A 19,002-nucleotide genomic window follows, 5' to 3' on the forward strand; every position below is an offset into this window, starting at 1 on the left:
AGAGTAGAAAATAGCTGACATTTGCCAGTGCCAGTGGATATTCTAAGCAAGTCTATCAAAAGAAAGACATTCATTGAGTCACAAATTTTCCCCTATTGACTTTGTTAGGGCTGCAGAAACTGATATTCAACATGAAATAGATTCAGTATACAGAAGAATTTCCTCAGCCAATAGTACTACTTTTCACTCAGCCCCACTTCAGTTAGATTGATTAAAATCTTGAAGCTTTCATTTTGACATCTTATGTGAGAAACGATAGCAAGCAGATATTTTCTACATCACGTCCAAATAGGAATACGCACTACATGTGGTAAGTGTGAGTGTCTGTGTTGCTCCATGCATGAAGCCTCAGCCATGCAGACAAATTTGTAAGGAGCACATGTTGCAGAGTCATGAGACGGTCATGTGTCCAGCTTTCACTGCTCGGGTCATCCTCTACCAAATATCTACAATTTTATTTCAGTCCAATATGATAGGGTGGTTTGTTTAATAAAACATAAATTGAAAGAAAATTCAGGTTACAACTATAGAATAAATAACATATTAATTGTCAAAAGTCTGCCTTGAATGATGTGTTTGTAGCCACGCTAGCTACACTAGCTTTAGGTCACAACTTTTGTTCCTGAGTGATTAATTTATTACTGAAACTATAATTTTGTTCAGGCATTCACTGGCAATGTCTGTTCACTTATTTAATGTACAGATTTGCTTAATCATTGCTGTGGAAAAACTGGATGAATGAAGAGAGTTACAAATAACAAATATCATGTCAGAGTAAGGTTTTAATAAGGCTTTTCAATGCAAAAGAACCAAGTCAGTGTACAGCGCCACAGAGGTTTTGCAGAGGGCGTCTCATATAGGTTTAAGCAATATGCAGACACAGTAGACAACACATTCTTTGTTTGCTAGGAGCATAAGACAGTAATTTCTGCCAGTGCTTGAACTGTATTACATATATCATTTAATCACTAACAGAACAATTGATTGTTGAGTGCAGCTGAGTTTTTGTTGAGGACATGTTGAAGTCAGAAACGGATTAAAACAAGGCGGAGATCTGGGTCCATAGTCATATTGCATTTATTCTATCCCATCATGCATTCGTGCAGATATTTATAATATCACAGAAATGTGAAAACAAGTTGTTTGTGCAAAAGGAATTTCTTTTGTTTTTGCTGTTAATGTCAAAGCAGTGGAAGAAAAAAACATAATAACACAAATTTATTGAGAAGTTGGAAGAGTTACTGAACAGAAACAGGACAGAGCTTTACCTGAAAGAAAACAACAACTTATGGAATGAAAATGTTCCGCCCACAATCAATAACTGACAGATGGATCTCGGACCAGACACAAAGCGGGACAACAATCAACTCTCAGCAGTGAAGTTAGAGAGATCATACGCTTATTTAAGTTTACAGATCTCAGCAGTGTCTCCATAATTGTACCAGAGTTTTAGTCCAACATAGAGTGGTTTTGTGAATGTGGTCTGGACTCTGTGAAGGAGAGTCATGGTGTCAGAGACGCTGTAGAAAGACAGAGTACCTGCACTGTGATCCAGGAACACTCCCACTCTGGAGCTCTGAGAACCAGAGATTTGAGTTTTCATGCTGTTGTGCCAAAATTCATTATTGTTTTTATTGAATAATAAAGCCCAGGATATGTCATTATATCCAAAATCTCCCTTTGCTCTGTTGATATCTTTGTATGCAACTGCTACATAACCACCTTTTCCTCCCCACTCCACCTCCCAGTAACAACGTCCAGTGAGACACTCCCGACTCAGGATCTGAAATGGAATAGAGGATCTCTCTGGGTGATTAGGGTGACCCATATTTTGTGCCTTTAATTCAGCTTTTCTATTCCCCTCAGATAAAAACAGCTGTTTGTGTGCTGTGTTTGGATCCAGTGTGATTTCACGTGAATATTTTAAGAAGGCAGCTCTGCTCTTTGGCTCTGGTTGTGACAGTAAAACATCCACTTCAGTGACCATCAGTGAGATGTTTGTCCAACTTTCTCTCAGAATGTCCTCTAGTTTATCTCTGGTCTCTGACACAGCTGCTGTCACGTCTTCAAAGTACCTCAGAGGACAGATATTGATGCTGGATAAGTGTGGAGAGTCACTGAGTGCTGACAGTGAGGAGTAGCTGTGTAGAAACTGGATGTGATCTTCTGTGTGTGAGAGCTGCTTCAGCTCAGCATCTTTCCTCTTCAGCTCAGAGATCTCCTGCTCTATCTTCTCCTGAAGCTCTTTGGCTCGACTCACCTCAGTTTGCTGCTGGGATCTGATCTGCTGCTTCACATCAGAGCTTCTTTTCTGAATGACACGGATCAGCTCAGTGAAGATCCTCTCGCTGTCCTCCACCGCTTTATCAGCGGAGTCTTTGATGGCCTCCACCTCCTGTTGGAGCAGCTTCACATCTTTCTCTCGGTCCTGGATTCTTTGCTGGATTTGCTGTCGACTCCCCTGGAGCTCCTTCTGCTTCTCAGCTCTTTCTGCTGTAGCTGACACAATGTCGTGGCCTTTATGTTCATCCACCGTGCAGACATAACAGATGCTCTGCTGATCAGTGCGGCAGAACATCTTCATCACCTCATCATGACGAGAGCAGATGTTCTCTTGGAGGTTGTTGGAGGGCTCCAGCAGCTGATGTTTCTTTAACTGAGCTACATCATAATGAGGCTGGATGTGTTTCTCACAGTAAGAGACCAAACACATCAAACAGGACTTTATGGCTTTCAATTTTCTTCCAGTGCAGACATCACAGGCCACATCTTCTGGTCCAGCATAGCAGTGATCAGCTGCAGCAGCTTGGAGTCCAGTCTTCTTCAGCTCCTCCACTAAAGTTTTCAACATGATACTTTTCACCAGGACAGGCCTTGGTGTGAAGGTCTGCCTACACTGAGGGCAGCTGTGGATCTTCTTCTGCTCCTCTCCATCCCAAAAGTTTTTAATACACTTCATGCAGTAGCTGTGTCCACATGGAATAGTCACCGGATCCTTCAGTAGATCCAGACAGATGGAACAAGAGAAGGTTTCTCTGTCCAGCTGAACTCCTTTCTGCGCCATTTCACCTCTCGGTGGCAGTGACTGTGAGAGTTTCACTTTCTCACAACTGAAACTAGTCTGAGCTCTGAGATCTACAAATCATGTGTGTGTGCAGTGAATGAAGCCCGGTGGCTGTTCCACCTCACCACATGTTGGTTACGCCCATCATCAAACTGCAGATCTGATGGGGAGGGAACAAGGAAACATGTGGAACGAAGGGAGGAGCTGTGTTTGAGAGCAGGAAGAAGAGGGAGGAGTGATGCAATCCAGGAAGAAGAGCGGTTTGAAGAAGACGCTACAAGTTTAACCCTTACCTTTACAACCCAGCTAAGCTTCCATTTCATTTAGAAGTTGTTGCTGTCAAGCCTTTTTCAAATAGCAAGCTTCCTATTTTCTCATGTCTCTGTGAAGTTGATCCTCTCAGATGAGTAAAATGTTTTCTGTTACCTTTCAAAGAGTTCCCTCTGAGCTGTGTTAGAAGGCATGCTGCATCTTCATGACTCACAAAAACTATGATAAGTCATATTTTTCAAACTGAAAATGGACAATAATTAGAGGTTCTCCTACTGAAACAATTAAAGTTTAAAAACATTTACTAAATAAAACAATGATATGATCCAGCCACATCCACAGATTTACGATGAGCCAGTGAGAACGTTCATTAACAATTGGAGTCAGTCCCACAGCTAATGAATATAATGTGTCAAACCAACAATTCAAAAAATGTATTTTTTCTCCACAATATTTATAATTTGGGAACTAGTTTAAGATTTTGAGCGGAATCAATGGATCCTTAAAGCGGATCCTCTTTTAAATTATTCTATATATCATTTGAACTGGAAAGGCTGTCACCTGAATTGTTCATTTAGGATAGATAAAGTGTCCTGAACTGATGTCAGAGAAAAATACAGTTTTTATTTGACACGCTGAGGCATTGATGGAAGGAATTTACAGGCACGTAATGGACATTTATCGTGGAGTATACTTAAAACAACAATTAAGACACAGTTTCTTACATAGATGATTGATTTGTTCCAACAAACCAGATAGCACAGTCCCTTACTTGGTTTATGACACATACATAAGCAGCCAAGCTTTCTATATGCATTATGGAACAAGGTTGCTGTGGATCAGAAACAACTTCATGACTCTTAAAGGGTTGTTGTACTAATCCATGTATAGTACTGCATTTGGAGTAAGGATACATGTTTTAGGTTATGTATGTTACTGTCTAATTATGTAATGCACAAAAAACCGGACTGTTACTCTTACTGGAATAACAAACCTCGTAGAGTTTGTTAGCACGTCTCTCTTTTGAACACATTATACACTTTGAACTTGAACATTAACAAAATATTTGTGGGGAAGAAAATGTCCAACATTCATGTCACAGCCAGTGGATATTTTTAACAAGTCAGTCTTAAAGAGGACATTCATGGAGTCACGCATTTTACCACATTAATTTGGCAGGAGCCACAGAAAAGCAGATATTCAATGTAAATTCCATGTAAAAAGATTTTTTGTAGCTAATAGTACTGTTATACAGCATTGAAAATTCCATAATAATGTTTGTTATTTTTACTTTTATTGGTCTTTGGTTTACCTACAAAACATTCCTAATGAAGGGACCACAGAAATTATTCATACACATCTATGACAGCAATTAAATGGACTTAAATTCGCAATTTTTTTCATCTCATAAGTGTTTTCATGGTAGTGACTGCACCCTGATTTGAAGACGAGACACACAAGTTAACAATCTTGAAATGTTCTTGTCAAAGGGGATGGACAAAAAAAGCTTTGTGTGGCACGGGATGGCAAGCAAACGCCTACCGTGCTAAATCAGCGAGAGAACAAAAACTATACTAGATTGAAAGACCGCTTTGCTAGGCCTAAAACAGAATTCGCAACAAGGAGCACGTGGCAGAGTGATGAGAGAGTCTTGTGGCCACCTCCAACTGTTTGGTTTTAGTTGTTACCACATATCCACCAGTCTGTTTCAGTCTGGTTTGATAGAGATGGCCGTTTAAGACCCCAGGATTAAACATATCTAAAAAATAAAATAAGCTTTAAAAATGATTCCTTTACAAGCGGATCTGTTGAAGTTTTGGTCCAATGTGCAATATTGCAGTAAGGTTTTTGTTTTGCCTTCAAACAGCTCTCATACAAACACCCCAGTTAGCCATTAGGACTACAAACAATAGCAAAGAACTACATTTCCCTCAAAACAATCTTTGAAAAGGTTCAATAAAACTAGCCTAGAATCATTTTTAGTGCCTCACATGCAGTGTCATTTAAATGGATCATGCGCTTTGTACAAGATGCAGTAAGTTACATAACATTCATTCATTTCTATGCTTCACATCACAAATACTGTCACAGATATAGTTGTGATAGATAAATAACCTCTCTCCACTCAACAATAGCTCTATGATAAATTGTATTCTCTGCTGTTTTTAAATTTAGATCATTTTAAACTTCAAGATCAATTCTTTAGATTGAAGAAAATCTGTCAAAAATGTTGTATTTTCTGATGTTTGTAGCCATTGCTGCTATTAGGCTCAAAAGGGAATCAGCTTTCATCATGCTGGTTTTCTAGTTATGTTCCAGCTCTTCGTAACGTACGATTTTGTGGCAATTGAAGAGAGGCAAATGAAAACAGGTTACCCATCTGGTTCACAAAGTAGCTCTCTCATAAACTTTAGTTGATAGTAACAGTTATGTCAAAAGCAGGTTGCTGTTAGCTTCGAGCTAACAGAAAAACTGATAAAGCTGAGTTAGCTTGCTGATGTAATTACTTCAGGTGGAAGAGTAAACAAGATCATATGAAATTTGGCAGACACATCTGAGTTGTTCAAATATGACACTTTGAGAGATTTTAATTATAGATTTTTTTTTCTTTTACAAAAATTAAACAATATAAGGTTAGATCTGTAATCCTAGCATTTTTTATATATATATATATAAGCTAATTACACTAAACTATTTGATGGCTGAAACTTTAGGATTTAGGAATTACAAATGATTAATAATGTCTTGACTTATCTACATGTTGGGTTTTTGGTGTGACAACAAAAATTACTTCAGAAGGCCAATATCTAAGTCATTAGCCTAGCATAGTGACAGAAAGTGGTGAGGGGTAATTCTAAAGTCTAAAGCACCACTTTCTGATAACGTGCCAGATACATATTTTCTATTTTGCAACATTTCAAAAGTTTGCACATTTGCTTGAAAATTCGTTGGAAGTACAGCTACTAATAACAACCCAAAGTTTATAAATTTACACATGATGGATTTTTAAGTAGTCAGTGCGGTTTCCCCACAGTCCTGTAGCTACTGCAATTTAATACCAAAGATATATGAATATGATTAGATGAAAAAAATACCCAGTAACAAACTTGCTGAGGATATTTCATCAATGATTTTACCCAAATTGAACAAGATAACCCAAACTTAAAACCACTGTTTTTGTTTATTATGAAAAATTATTTTTTCATTTATTTTTAGAAAATCAATGCTCTGTGGCTGCTTGGCTGCTGCCAGTAATGTGGTTATGGAATTGAAGTCTTGTAGGAAGATATTTTAAATGTCTATTCTCAGAACCTAATGTAGGCCGACATTACATTCTTCAATTATGTACTGAAATGACAACAGATTATTGTCTGGTCATGAATTTATGGCTTATTGTTGGAATGTTGATTATTTAGAAATTTTGAATTATCACAACAAAATTTTAAATGAATAGTCACACTGTTTACAGAAAATAAAAGTTATTTATATAGATATTATGGAGATATTTATATAGAGTAGAGCCTTGTAAACAAATACCATCTTCCAGAGCAGTGCAGATTGTCTGACACCTCGTGGGGGAAAAGGCCTGAAAAGAACTGTACCACTCTAGAGGCATTGAATCTGATTACAAAAAACACTGATCTAACTCCTTCCCTGAGATTAGGCAGTGATTTCAGTGTACAGAATCAGTATACTGCTGTAAAGGTGATTAATCTGTGTTAATCAGAATTTAAATATTTGACCCTCCTGTGTTTCTACACCTGAATTCCCTGTAGACTCCAGCTGAAATAAATGCTTGTTCTTTTCTAATTGTTTAGCCACAGCCAGTAGCCATGCAAAGGACAGTAATGGAAACAGCTGAGCAGCATGGTAGTCTTAACACTACCGCAGAACACAACTATCTACCAAAGGAATTACAAGGCTGCGATTTACATCTCAACTCAGCCTGACATTGTCATGTGAAATTATAGAGTGACGTGTTGGTGTGTGTGAAATTATATAAATTGACTGAACACTTATCATGCTTATTGTGTGCCACAACAAAAGTTTGAACTGATGGACTAATGTGTCTGGGTCATTGTCTCTGGAGTCAACCCTGAAACCATCTATGAGCAGTGAGTTAGGCTGAGTTTGGTCACGCCTTCCCTGTGCAGCTTGTAGAGCAGCTTGAATTCGCTGGGCAGCTGATGAGTCTCCTGCCACTTTGTGGTGAACTTGGTCCCTTTCTTGTCATAGTAGTGGTAAGGCAGATCCTTGCCTGTATTTGGGTCCCAGCCAAAGGGCCAGAAGCCATAGAGGTGGATCTCGTCACACATGGCGGAGGCCAGCGTGTACATGAGGATCCCAGTGCTGAGACGTTTGGGAGAGAGGTTTTTAGTCTTCCAGTATCTGTGAGAGAAATAAGATGTTAGCTTACTAGACATGAATCCAATACGTCTGATTTTCCTAAATGCAAGACAATGTGACTAATCCCTCGTGCCCTTTGAATTTTCCATTGCTATTTTGTTCTCTAGTTAAGTATTTTACATTTTTATTCATTAGCTTTTCCAGCTTTATTCTGTAGCCTGTTCTAGCTGACAACTGTCAGGTTGCCAGTCAATCCCAAGGCTAATAAAGATAGATAATCCCCTTCATGGCATACTTAGAATCATGCATAGATGTCTTTGGACTGTGGAGGGATGCTTGAGTATGCAGAGAAAATTAATTACACACAGAAAACTGATCAGCAGGTCAGTATAAGGCAAAGGTGCCAACCCCTGCAGTTCTGTACTGCTCCTTGGAAGATTCCTTGTCATCTAATTATGCAGTTATATATTTTTTAATTGTTCCTAAAAAAAATTCTACACTGAAGAAAGCATCTTAGGGTAGAAACACAAGTGAATGACAGTCACACTGAATCACTTAGGAAAACCAGAGTGGGCGCAACACTGTAAAACTGGATGATGGGTGGGAATTGTAGCGAAAATCAGTAATTCTGTTACACGATTAGTCAGGTGATTCGATTGATTGAAATGTTCTCAACATTCCACCACAAACTATGCTGAGAAAGTGAAACAACGGACCCAAAATTGAATTTGCCATTACACAAGATGTCAGTCCAATCAGATTGAAAGAGAAGCAAAACACATTCAAAAGAAAATTAATAACAGAAAATGTGATTATTGGCTATAAACCATCACCTAAAATGTTATTTTTGTCATTGGTAACAGTTCAACATTTCACAGCTGGTGCAACCCAAATGCTTTACACATTTATCTCTTATAAAGCTCATGTAAATACGACTGAAAATATATTATAATAAGCTAGTTAAATGTCCATCAAGCCTACAATTTAATGGTATTATATCACTTAAACTGTGTAAAAGTGATCAATTTCTTACTTGTTGACATCATGCATGATGTTTCCTGGCCAGGCTAGTTCAACCTTCAGTTGACCCTTGTGCTCCACAAAGAAGTCCACCAGGGTCCGGGTTACTGTGGCAGAGGTGTGAAGGAAAAAGGCGGGGATCCACAGGATGGCTCCCTCCAGCTTCTTCAGGTTAAGAAAGAAATTATTTCTGTCCTGAATGGTCAGCAGGTTATTGTAGTACCTTTCCAGGATGCTGGGATTAAAGGTAGTCAGGTTGGTCTTCTTGCCCACATCCTTAGAGTAGACCTCCGTGGGGGCAAAGTTGCAGCGGAAGACAAAGTCGGCTTGGTCGATTTCAGGGCCACAATGGCTTCCTGTCAGGATGCCACTGTTTCCCACCACAGCACACATACTGTAGTGCTTCTTGAGGATAGGGGAGATTTCCGGGAGCAGGGATTTGAAGTTGTTACTGATGGAGAAGACATACTTGTGGCTGGAGTAGTCAAAGTGCATCAGCTGGCCAACTCGCACACTGTTCTTTGTGAGGGAGAAATTGTTGGGGATGTCAATGTAATTGAAGATATCTTTCCTGAAAAACAAAAAAACACCATGGCACCATAAAGAGGAGATGGAAGAGATTTACCTTTATATTTATCATGACCTGTTTAATGATTGCCACTGCACTGTCCCATTCTCTGTGACTAACCATCTGAACATATTCATCTGAACATTCATCCATCTCACATCAACAGAAACGTAGACAGGAATTTCATATTCAAATTAATCAGAATATAATGTGGCCAAAATTCATCACATAGAAGTGAAATGCTATCGCTTGCTGTGCAGTGAAGCCGCCTTTAATGTTACCCCTTTTGCTTCATGCAAAGTAAAAAGTAAATCAGACCTCTCAAATGTAAAGATATGCTGCTTTTATTTGTTTTCCTAAATTTTGACTATTTTCCAAACAATTATCTGAATAAATGAAAAATAAACTGGTAAATATACAACTTGCATATTACTGGATTAAGATCATTTAAAAAAAATTACAAAGAGAGGTAAGACCTTACTTCTGTAGGTAAAATGCTGTCCTGTTGAACTTCCATTTGGACGGTTTTCCTTGGAGTTCCTCGTTCAGGGCATTAGTCAGTGGGATAAAGGAGGGGTCAAGGAAATTCATGGCAAACTGAGACCTGAAAACACAGGAAGCTGAGTCATCAGTATGTGATAGCTGAGACTTGCCTGATGGCTCACATTGATTCTGTCACCTTTCCTCTTGATTCCTTTGAATTCTTGGTTCCTGTTATATAGAGTTCAACAAAGAAATCTGCTGATCCACATTAAGAAGTCTCTTATTTTTATACACAGTTGAGATGTCCAATGTATCACTACGTCCTACTTTGTGATCTGGCAGTGGTGGAAGAAGCACTCAAAATTTTCACCAAATTAAAAGTAGAAATAGCTCAGCAGAAAATCATTACACTTAAAGTAAAAGGAATGAATGCAAAACCTTTGTATTAACAACAACATATTATACTTTTTGGGTTTCCTCCTTTCCATCAGTGTGTTATGTTGCTCCTCCCACATGTGAAATGTCAGTCATTTTACAAGACTCTAAAGACTCAGGAGGTAAAACTCAGAGTTTCCGATAGAAGGTGACAAGAGGTGCTGCGGGAATTTACATTATGAGAGAACATTATAGCTGTTAATCTTTACTGGTTGGGTCACAAGATGAAATGATTCAGCTCTAAACAAGGTAAATCAAAAGTACCAAACATAAAGGTACTTAAAAAGCAAAATTGATGTGATCTTATTATATCATGATTCTAAATGTATTAACATGTAAATCTCTTTGATATTGCATCTGTCTATCTGTTAAAGAAAACGGACTCCAAAAGCAGTACATGTATCCAGTATACCTATCACTTCTTATCACTGGATGAGTGATTTTAATAGCCCTTAGATCAGGGCTGAGCAAAAAGCTTTTCCAGTGGGTTATATTGAAGTGATATAAGTAATTGAAGTAATAATTGACCCACTCATTGGACAATCAAACAGAAACATGGGTCTGTGCTAGCCATCTATGTCTTATAGTCTTGAAAAAGTCCCTTTCAGAGAAAGCCTTGCTCTATTTCTCAAGTTTCTCAGACTTGTTGATGATTTGTGGACTTTTGTCTGGATTATAAAGTAATTTGGAAGTCAATTTCAGGGCTTTTTCTTTTCCCTGCAATGAAAAGTTTATAGCAGACCTAGAAAGCTTAGTTAAAAAGTCACTTATTTGCTGCTGTACTCTTTGAACATAGCAATGATCCCTTGGCACATCAAACATTCTGCCTTTGAACCAACACGAGTCACAAAATATTTAGAGACCCACTCTCGAATGAAAAAGCTAAATTTGCAGTCAACGTTTCTCTATGAAGAATCCATCCTAAGTCTCCTTCTGCCACTGACCATAATGGCCTGTCAGGGGTACATAAAGATTTAGAAACAAAGTGCTGGTTTTCATAGATTTTTGGGGCTGTTTTGTTTTAATTCGAAGACCGGGACCATGGGCCAAATTGAGATGGACGGAAAAAAAATAAAAAAATTCAAATGCTTATCAAGATGCTAAGTGCAAAGAAGGGTCTATTTCTGGTGGTAATTGTAACAGGGGGCATCTGTAAAACCCTCAATTCACCCTCATTCACATGCAAAGCTAGAGGGAAGATACTCACTCTACAATTATCCCCTTGCTTGGGGAAGCAGTAACACTCAATTTTTTTAAATCTCAAATTTGATATTTTGATATTATCTCAAATCTGGAGTGGAACTTTTTTGTGTTAAGTCTATTATGTTCCCCCTGTACCTTCATGGCTTCTCTCTGGGTACTGCGGCTTCCTCCCACATTCCAAAAACATGCATGTTGGTAAATTAGTGATTCTTAATTCAAATAAAATAGCCAGTAAGGGCGTGTTAGGTTCCCAAACAGGATAAATGAATCACTCCCATTTTAATTAGTGGAAATATGTCAACTGTATCATTAATGTAATGTATTATATCAAAATTTGACGATCATACTTTAAGACGATTGGGACTCACGAAGGAAAATGTAAGAAAATGTTGCAATTGCCCGAAGTCTCCCCTACAGGTGGGACCAGTTCCACCAAATTTACGCTCTTTTGGGTTACTTACCTGTTCCAAAAAAAATTGGGTGTCGACAATGAGTCATATCAATATCCTCTGTAAATATTTTGGTACACTGTGCAGATATCCTGATTTCTCTCCACACGTCTTCGAAGTGCTACGATTTATCTTTACATACAGGCCCAGTGGTTCAAGGGTTAAAATCAGCACCTTGGATAGCTCACAATTTGATTGACAGGAAGTACATTAAAGTAAAGGTGTTAAACTGGATTGGTCAGCACAAGGCCACAATTCTCTGCTTACACTCACACTAACCCTCGTCTGCATTTCATTTATCTGCTCATCAGTGTTACTCACCGAAAACCTGCATGAAACATAATCCGCGGCCCTCCCATGTAATATTTAGAGGAGCTGAAGAGGCTGTCTTTTCTCAGGGACACATAGCTGATGAGCGACAGTATGAGCACAACGACGCACAGAATAACCAAACCCAGGGCCTTGGCGATGCGGACCATCTTGGGAGCGTTTTCATTCCCTGTATGCAGCTGCAGCGAGGCGTTGGCTTATATTGTCATGATCGGGACCGCTTTGGCCGGACAGAGTGGCGCTCATCGGCTCATATAATCGTGTAAAATGGAGGGCCGGTGGTCGACGGCAGCATGATGAAGATGCCGCGTGTCGGTTCGCTCTCATTCCTCCGTCGCTGGGCTCCCGGTCTAATCAAGGAGATGGATCAGAAATGCGTGTCAACACATCCAGCCCGCTACACGACAAGCCCCGTCCACCAGCAGCATCACCACCTCCTCGCACTGGCACTGATGCACGCTTCTCTGCAGCACGCAGGGGAGCTTGTCTATATCATAAGAGAACATTTAGCCCCATTCTTCTTCCAAATAGGCGAGAACGCTGTGTAAAAGGTGACTAAAAACGGGATGTAACGATTCGCCAATTTCACAAACCAAAATTTTTTTTTATTTCATCCCCAAGAGAACAAAGAAATGATACCAGCTGTTGAAAGAGAAACCTTTTGATAATTCATGAAAAATATTAGCTCGTCTTGAAATTAATGCCAACAGCACGTCTGAAAACAAGCAGACTGGACCAGAAAGTGTAACTAAGTGCAAAGAAACAGCAACTATTTAGAAACAGGTCAGTAATAATATTGGATATAAAAAGAGCACCTTGGAGAGGCAGAGTCTTTCACAAGTAATTTGAAACGATGTTATCAAAAGAGAATCAGTAGACACCTCTGTGAACAAGGGACAGTGTCAAAAATCAATATTAGATGTCTGTGATTTTCAAGCTATCAGGCAGCACAGTCATGACTGTCAGGGAAGTCCCTGCGTGGGCTCAGAAACTCTTCCAGAAATGACAGTCTGTGAACACAGTTCACTGTGACACCCACAAATGCAGGTTAAAGCTCCATCATGTAATGAAGAAGCCATATGTGAACATGATCCAGTAATGCCGCTGTCTTTTCTGGGCAAAAGCTCATTCAAAGTGAGCTGAAACAAAGTGGAAAACTGCTCAGTGGTCAGGAAAATCTAAATAAGAAATGCTTATATAAGAATAAGAATCCAACCTTAAATGTAAGACTGAATTAAAACAGACTAAATGGATAAAAAGTACTTTTTTATTGAGAAGTGTTGTTTCCATTTTCCCAACATATTCCACATGATTAAATACAACAATCAATATGCAGCATCACAAAACATATTTTTTCTTTTTACATATTATTCACATTATTTTTAACAACTTTTTTTCCTCCTTTCTTTACAGTAATCTTATCTTTGTAAACAAAACATGCACCCATAATCTCTTATTCAAATGTATCCATGCATTTACAGTTTGGATGTTCTCACACAATATGACATACGAGAACAATAACACGTGTAAAATATTTTCATGTACAGAATACTGTAAGTATGTGGGTGTCGAGTATAAAAAAATTGTAAAAACTACTGAGGATGTTGGCTGGTATTCAACACTGCGTGTACAACATAACAGGCATCCTCAAGATCTGCCTTCTTACTGGAATGCGTCAAACTCGGATACAAGCACAAAAAAGACTGCTTGGAAAGAGAAATTCAGATGTATTACCATCAAGCTGCCAAAGTATTGCAATTTTTTTCCTTTTGCCTTTTTAAGATATGTTTGTTTTTTTTTTTTCATTAAAGAAGTACAGAAAACTGAATTAACACAGGCACTTTATGATCTAAAATCTGTCACTTTGCAAATGCATGTACACACATATATATTAAACACACAAGTCTGTCCTGAAATCTGCTACAATTCAGGGGGAAAACAAAACCAAAAAACACTGATGTAGTTACTCCACAATGGAGAGTCAACACTGCCCACAGGCGTAAAACGTGGAGGGGAAGAAGGCTCCTTCACCGTCACTTCCCAACGAGCCGCACGGAGTGTCTTCTCCACAGCTCATGTCCTCACAGGAGTCCTCGCTGCGAAAGAGCGGGAGGCCATTAAAACTCGTTGCTGTGCTTAAATGCAGATCTAATCCTCATACAGTCATGGATAATTGTCCTCACGATGTTTGAAAACACAACAACTATATACCCAAAACGGGTTTAATAGCACTGCGTTTTCAAATTCCTGAGCTGACCCAATTTATCATCAAATCAAATCACTCATTGGTAACCAAAGATTAAAACTGGCACAAGGTCTGATCATGTTTAAAGTCCTGAAAAGACAGAGTTGCTTTAAAGGGAGCTGAGACTATTTTCCCAAATACTGAAGCTCAACATCTAGCAAGCTAATGGAACCAGAAGCTGCTTCACGTCTTGTTTAACCAGAATAAAAAATAATCCTAAGAAAACACAACTATGTTTCTGAAAAAAAAAAAACCCTCCAGAGTCACTTTTACTTTATCTTTCATTAAAATTATAGTTTGGGTTGATTCTTGCCCCCCAAATATCAAACACCACTACAGACCGTACAATATCTATATGCAAATTTTGAGACCAAGTAGGATTTCGGTGGTGGAGGCTTTCTGGTTTCTGACTATGTTCTGTGCTGAAGTGACTCAGTTCAAATGTTCTCCGTTGATGTGACTCGTATCTGGTCCCATCAGTTATTACCTACTGATACTTTAGCTTTTTAATACAGATCTGTATTCAAATTATGACCAGCAAAGAACAGGAAGTCTTGGTGCAGATCATCCAGATAGCACCCATTTTCATACTGCACATTCAAAGCAGAACAAACACATTTGTGTCCTCACTGTAAGTACACTCAGCTGATTCCTTGATGCCGGCTAGCTGTGCATAAGCACACACTGATACTGAACTGAGCCATCTGTTTGTTCAGTGTGAATTACCTATAGGGGAACAGTTGCAGCTTAAGGAGGACATCTCTTTTTTTAGCAAACAATGGCGCAACTGCTGTGTGAAAAGACTTTCAGCTGGCTAGAACAGAAGTCCTCTGATGATAGCTGATGGGTCCCAAGACTGCACTACAGACTGACCATATCAGTGAGACATATCTTAAAAAACATTTCCCCATTAATCTCACTTTCTCACAATCACCCTTGAGTTAATTCAGTGACATGAAAGCAGCATAAGGAAAGTAGAAAAACGGGACTATTAACCTCTCACTCTCATCCCAGCTCAACTCAGGGATAGTTGGCAGACCAGGTACACTGAAATGACTTGTCTGAAGACTCTCTGCTGTCCTCCTGGACAAGATCCAAACCAGCTTTTTGTTGTTTGGTTTGTTGCATTCACTCGAGCAGTACTCGGTCATGCACTTGCCCACAAGCTCTTTCCAGTGAAGCAGCTCACTGTCACCAATCTGTGAAGACAACAAGCAGAAAACAACTGAGAGGCTGCGGACAAAAATAGTCTGAAATATGTTCTCAGCCACAAGTACAGTGTCTCCCTTTAACACGTCTTGTGTGTGCCTTCTGTCACCATCATGCCATCTTGTACACGTTTCAATATTTTTCAAGAACACTGCAAAGCAGATCAGTTTATAAATCAGTCCCACAGTGGTAGCCCAGTCTAAAAACATTGACCCAAAAAGTGAATGAGAAATCCTCTTCAGTAAGATGTGGATTATTCCTTCAGATAAAAACATACCTTTAGATGCCTTTGGAATTGCTGGACAATCTTCAACAATGTGATTGATTGGAGGGCTTCAAACTCCTGAGCAATGAGGGACAGCGCCAACACTGATGGCTGTAAAGGACAGAGCAGCAGATTGATCAGTTCCAAAACTCACTGTCAATGTTGCTATGCTGACAAATGGTCAATTCTTACTTTTGCTTTAGAGAAAACAAGCCGGCATAAGCAGGCTTTTAGCTGGGCTTCCAGTCTCCCAATGCTTGGGATCTCCTCCCTTAAAATATAGAGGGAATCCTAATGTGATCCGCCAGTACAGGCATCATATAAGGCAGAATATATTTGAACGTCTCCATGCAAACCAGGGCTGTCACTTCTTTGGAGTTTGAATACTTGTTCGACAAGGGGAAACTCTGAACACCAGCAACTTTTTAAAATTCTAAAATCACAGTGTGTAAGTGCTTCAGACTACAGGCTGAATAGACTGACGCATCAGGCCATTAGAAATAGCTTACCCTGAGATTAGCAGAATGCCCTTGGTATCACCCTAATGACCTAATGTGTGAACTATTCACCTCTCAGGAAAATAAGCTAATATCGTTGCTAAGTTGGCACGGGAACGGAGGAAACCAGTAAGCAAAGCCATCCTAAGAGTACAATAATGACACCAAATTAATTTGAGAAGCAGTTTATAATTTAATCAGATTTGATATCGTAAATTATAAAGTAATAAACAAAGATAAGACCGTTAGTTGGCTTTGTACAAAACAGCTGTCTTACTATACAAAAAACAACATATCTGTAAACTTACCTGCTACTGAAGTGAGGCAGTGGAGGCATCCTAAATAAGCGAGTCAGTGTCGGGTATTACGCATTGCCTGAAAAACTGCTATTCAGCACAGTCCGCTATAGTGTGGCTCTTGTCAGAAACTTGTAAAAATGCTATCAAGATTGCAAGATTTACATGCAAAGATATACGGCCCATGGGAAGACGCATAGATGTCCATGTTTTAGAAAGCATCTGCAACACACTGGCTGAACCTAACAACTCCTACAAAGCAGTGGCAATCTATGCGAGTTGAGAGAATTGCGAATTGTGATGGTGGCGCTTGTTAAAACACGCTCAAAGGATAACATGTTTATTTCAAATTTGTTCACACTTGACTTTTGGAGAAAGTGACAGCCCTAATGCACAGTCTCACCAAAAGCAACAAGTAGAAAAAGAAATCTGTACCTTCCAGCACACAGGGAGGTGACGGCAGAGTAGTAGAGGTGTAGAAAAGTTAAGGCGGTCACTGCTTTGGGCTCCACACACAGTTTCTCTGAAATGATCTTCTCCATACGGTTGAGGTCAGATACGGTGAACTTGCTTTGGCTGATGCGAATGAGTTCATGAGTGGGTGAGACATTGCGCTCTTCCTCAACGATTTTGGCAGCGATGTGAAGACAGCACACTCCAATACAGGGTACGTGTTTGGGCTGCACCTGTTACAATCACAAAGACGAGCCTCAGTCAGCATTCTGGGATTTGAGGCTAATTCTTCTCACTACTTATTGACCAAAATATAAAACTATATTACAAAACTAGATATAATACTTCCAAAAGACACAGGATATTTCAACACCTCCTGCTGCTCTCGAGTCCGCAGGCAGACTGTTTCGACATAAAAACAAAGAGCTGCATCAGTCTGCACTTTGGAACAAATAACAGTCTCACGCAGGAGGGGTCGTATCAGTTCATACTTTGTAAACATGTGAGATGCACATGTCGGGTTAAACCTGTAAGATGCTTTAAAAATATCTTTTTAAAAAGTATAATGAATACAGTCCTTTGTTGTTGTTGTTGTTGTTGTTGTTGTTTTTACACAGAGTTCTGAATTAGTTGAAACCAAAGTATAATACTTTGGGTAACTCAGACAACAGAGCATAGATTAGCATAGATATCTGAGTTGATGAAAAGACAGATTTGATAATAGGAATCCAACTTCTAGCATGCAAAGTGGTACCCTGGGGTTTAAAAACAACGCAATACACTACAGTTTGTTATACTAACTATTCTTACCTTCATAATAGTGAGAAATCTGTCAAGGAAATTGACAGCTTGAACAAAGGTTTGAGTGCTGTAGCCAAAGAAACTGGTCAGGCTCCACAGCTCTTCCACTCTGCTGTCTCTGCATTTTGCAGATACTCTGTTGTGATTCTAAAAGGTGTACTAATATATATTAGAGGGACATCACTAGAAATAACATGTCATATGCCTGAACAGAGAGTCTAAATATAAAGAAATACCTCTGTGGAAGTTGACTCCATCACTTTCAGGCCAGTCTCCCTGGGAAGAAAGTTGTACTCTTTGGCACAACATGACTTCAGTTCTTTCAAGATCAAGCTGTCAACGCCTGGAAGATCCCTCATCCTGGAGAACAGCATATTTAAGCGGTCTAACATTAAAATAAAAGAAAATCCACAAAGAAATGAAAGTCTACAGGCCTGGGAGAAGAGCGTATTTAAGTATTGTCTCGTAAACCACACCTACCGAGTGTCAAATATCATTAACACCCCCCCCCCTCCCCAAAACAAAATCAAAACAACAACAACAACAAAGCCCTGTTTTTTACAATATCAAACTCATAAACAGGATTAATGCAACCAAAAAGTTACAAAATACCAAAAAGCTACAAAATACAAGTTGGAGACTAATAATAATACTCGCTCGGCTCAATTGCCACTGAACGATAGAAACTTGGGTCACATCCCAGAGTAATTTTTACACACTGTAGAACAGACTAAATTCAACAAGACTGAAATTATTTGAATTAATGGATATTATTACGTTAGGGTAAACAACATCATCCATTAATTATTTGAAAAAGGGGCAGTCACAGAAAAATAATCTCGTTTTAGCCAATTTAGCTCGCTTGCTAACGAATATATCTTTTTAAAAATGGTCACCTTTCCCTCGTCCAGAAGACGCTGACGTGTAGGATAATAACTGCTCTGCAACTTTATTACAACGTCCAGTTATTCATGTTTCCATGTCGATCATGACGACGGGCAGTACATATTTAAAAACTAAATGCTCGATCCAAGCCGTCAAGCGACGCCCTGAATGAACAAGTTATC

The 19,002-nt window shown here is 39.1% G+C and overlaps 3 protein-coding genes across 4 annotated transcripts; all 3 read right to left on the reverse strand.

Moving 5' to 3' along the window:
- Positions 1-781: 781 nt before the first annotated feature.
- On the reverse strand, positions 782-3,331 carry LOC140309563 (tripartite motif-containing protein 16-like). The gene has a single exon (XM_072387480.1). The coding sequence runs from the start codon at positions 3,062-3,064 to the stop codon at positions 1,400-1,402; it is 1,665 nt and encodes a 554-aa protein (XP_072243581.1). The 5' UTR covers positions 3,065-3,331; the 3' UTR covers positions 782-1,399.
- Positions 3,332-3,846: 515 nt separating this feature from the next.
- On the reverse strand, positions 3,847-12,682 carry LOC140309564 (alpha-N-acetylneuraminate alpha-2,8-sialyltransferase ST8SIA3-like). The gene is made up of 4 exons (XM_072387481.1): positions 12,161-12,682; positions 9,751-9,873; positions 8,715-9,272; positions 3,847-7,723 (listed from the first exon to the last, which is right to left on the reverse strand). The coding sequence occupies exons 1-4, from the start codon at positions 12,316-12,318 to the stop codon at positions 7,441-7,443; spliced, it is 1,122 nt and encodes a 373-aa protein (XP_072243582.1). The 5' UTR covers positions 12,319-12,682; the 3' UTR covers positions 3,847-7,440.
- Positions 12,683-13,420: 738 nt separating this feature from the next.
- Positions 13,421-18,995, reverse strand: LOC140309567 (cyclin-G2-like). 2 transcript variants are annotated; one of them, XM_072387487.1, is made up of 8 exons: positions 18,832-18,995; positions 18,172-18,295; positions 17,945-18,082; positions 17,117-17,367; positions 16,081-16,159; positions 15,901-15,999; positions 15,411-15,613; positions 13,421-14,265 (listed from the first exon to the last, which is right to left on the reverse strand). In XM_072387487.1, the coding sequence occupies exons 2-8, from the start codon at positions 18,292-18,294 to the stop codon at positions 14,151-14,153; spliced, it is 1,008 nt and encodes a 335-aa protein (XP_072243588.1). In that variant the 5' UTR covers position 18,295; positions 18,832-18,995; the 3' UTR covers positions 13,421-14,150. The 2 variants fall into 2 exon arrangements, with proteins under 2 accessions (XP_072243588.1, XP_072243587.1); XM_072387486.1 differs by lacking the exon at positions 18,832-18,995 and having other exon boundaries at positions 18,172-18,393.
- Between the last annotated feature and the right edge of the window lie 7 nt (positions 18,996-19,002).

This window comes from Leuresthes tenuis, unplaced genomic scaffold (genome assembly GCF_036924035.1).
Source record: "Leuresthes tenuis unplaced genomic scaffold, fLeuTen1.0.hap1 SCAF_6, whole genome shotgun sequence".
NCBI lineage: Eukaryota > Metazoa > Chordata > Actinopteri > Atheriniformes > Atherinopsidae > Leuresthes > Leuresthes tenuis.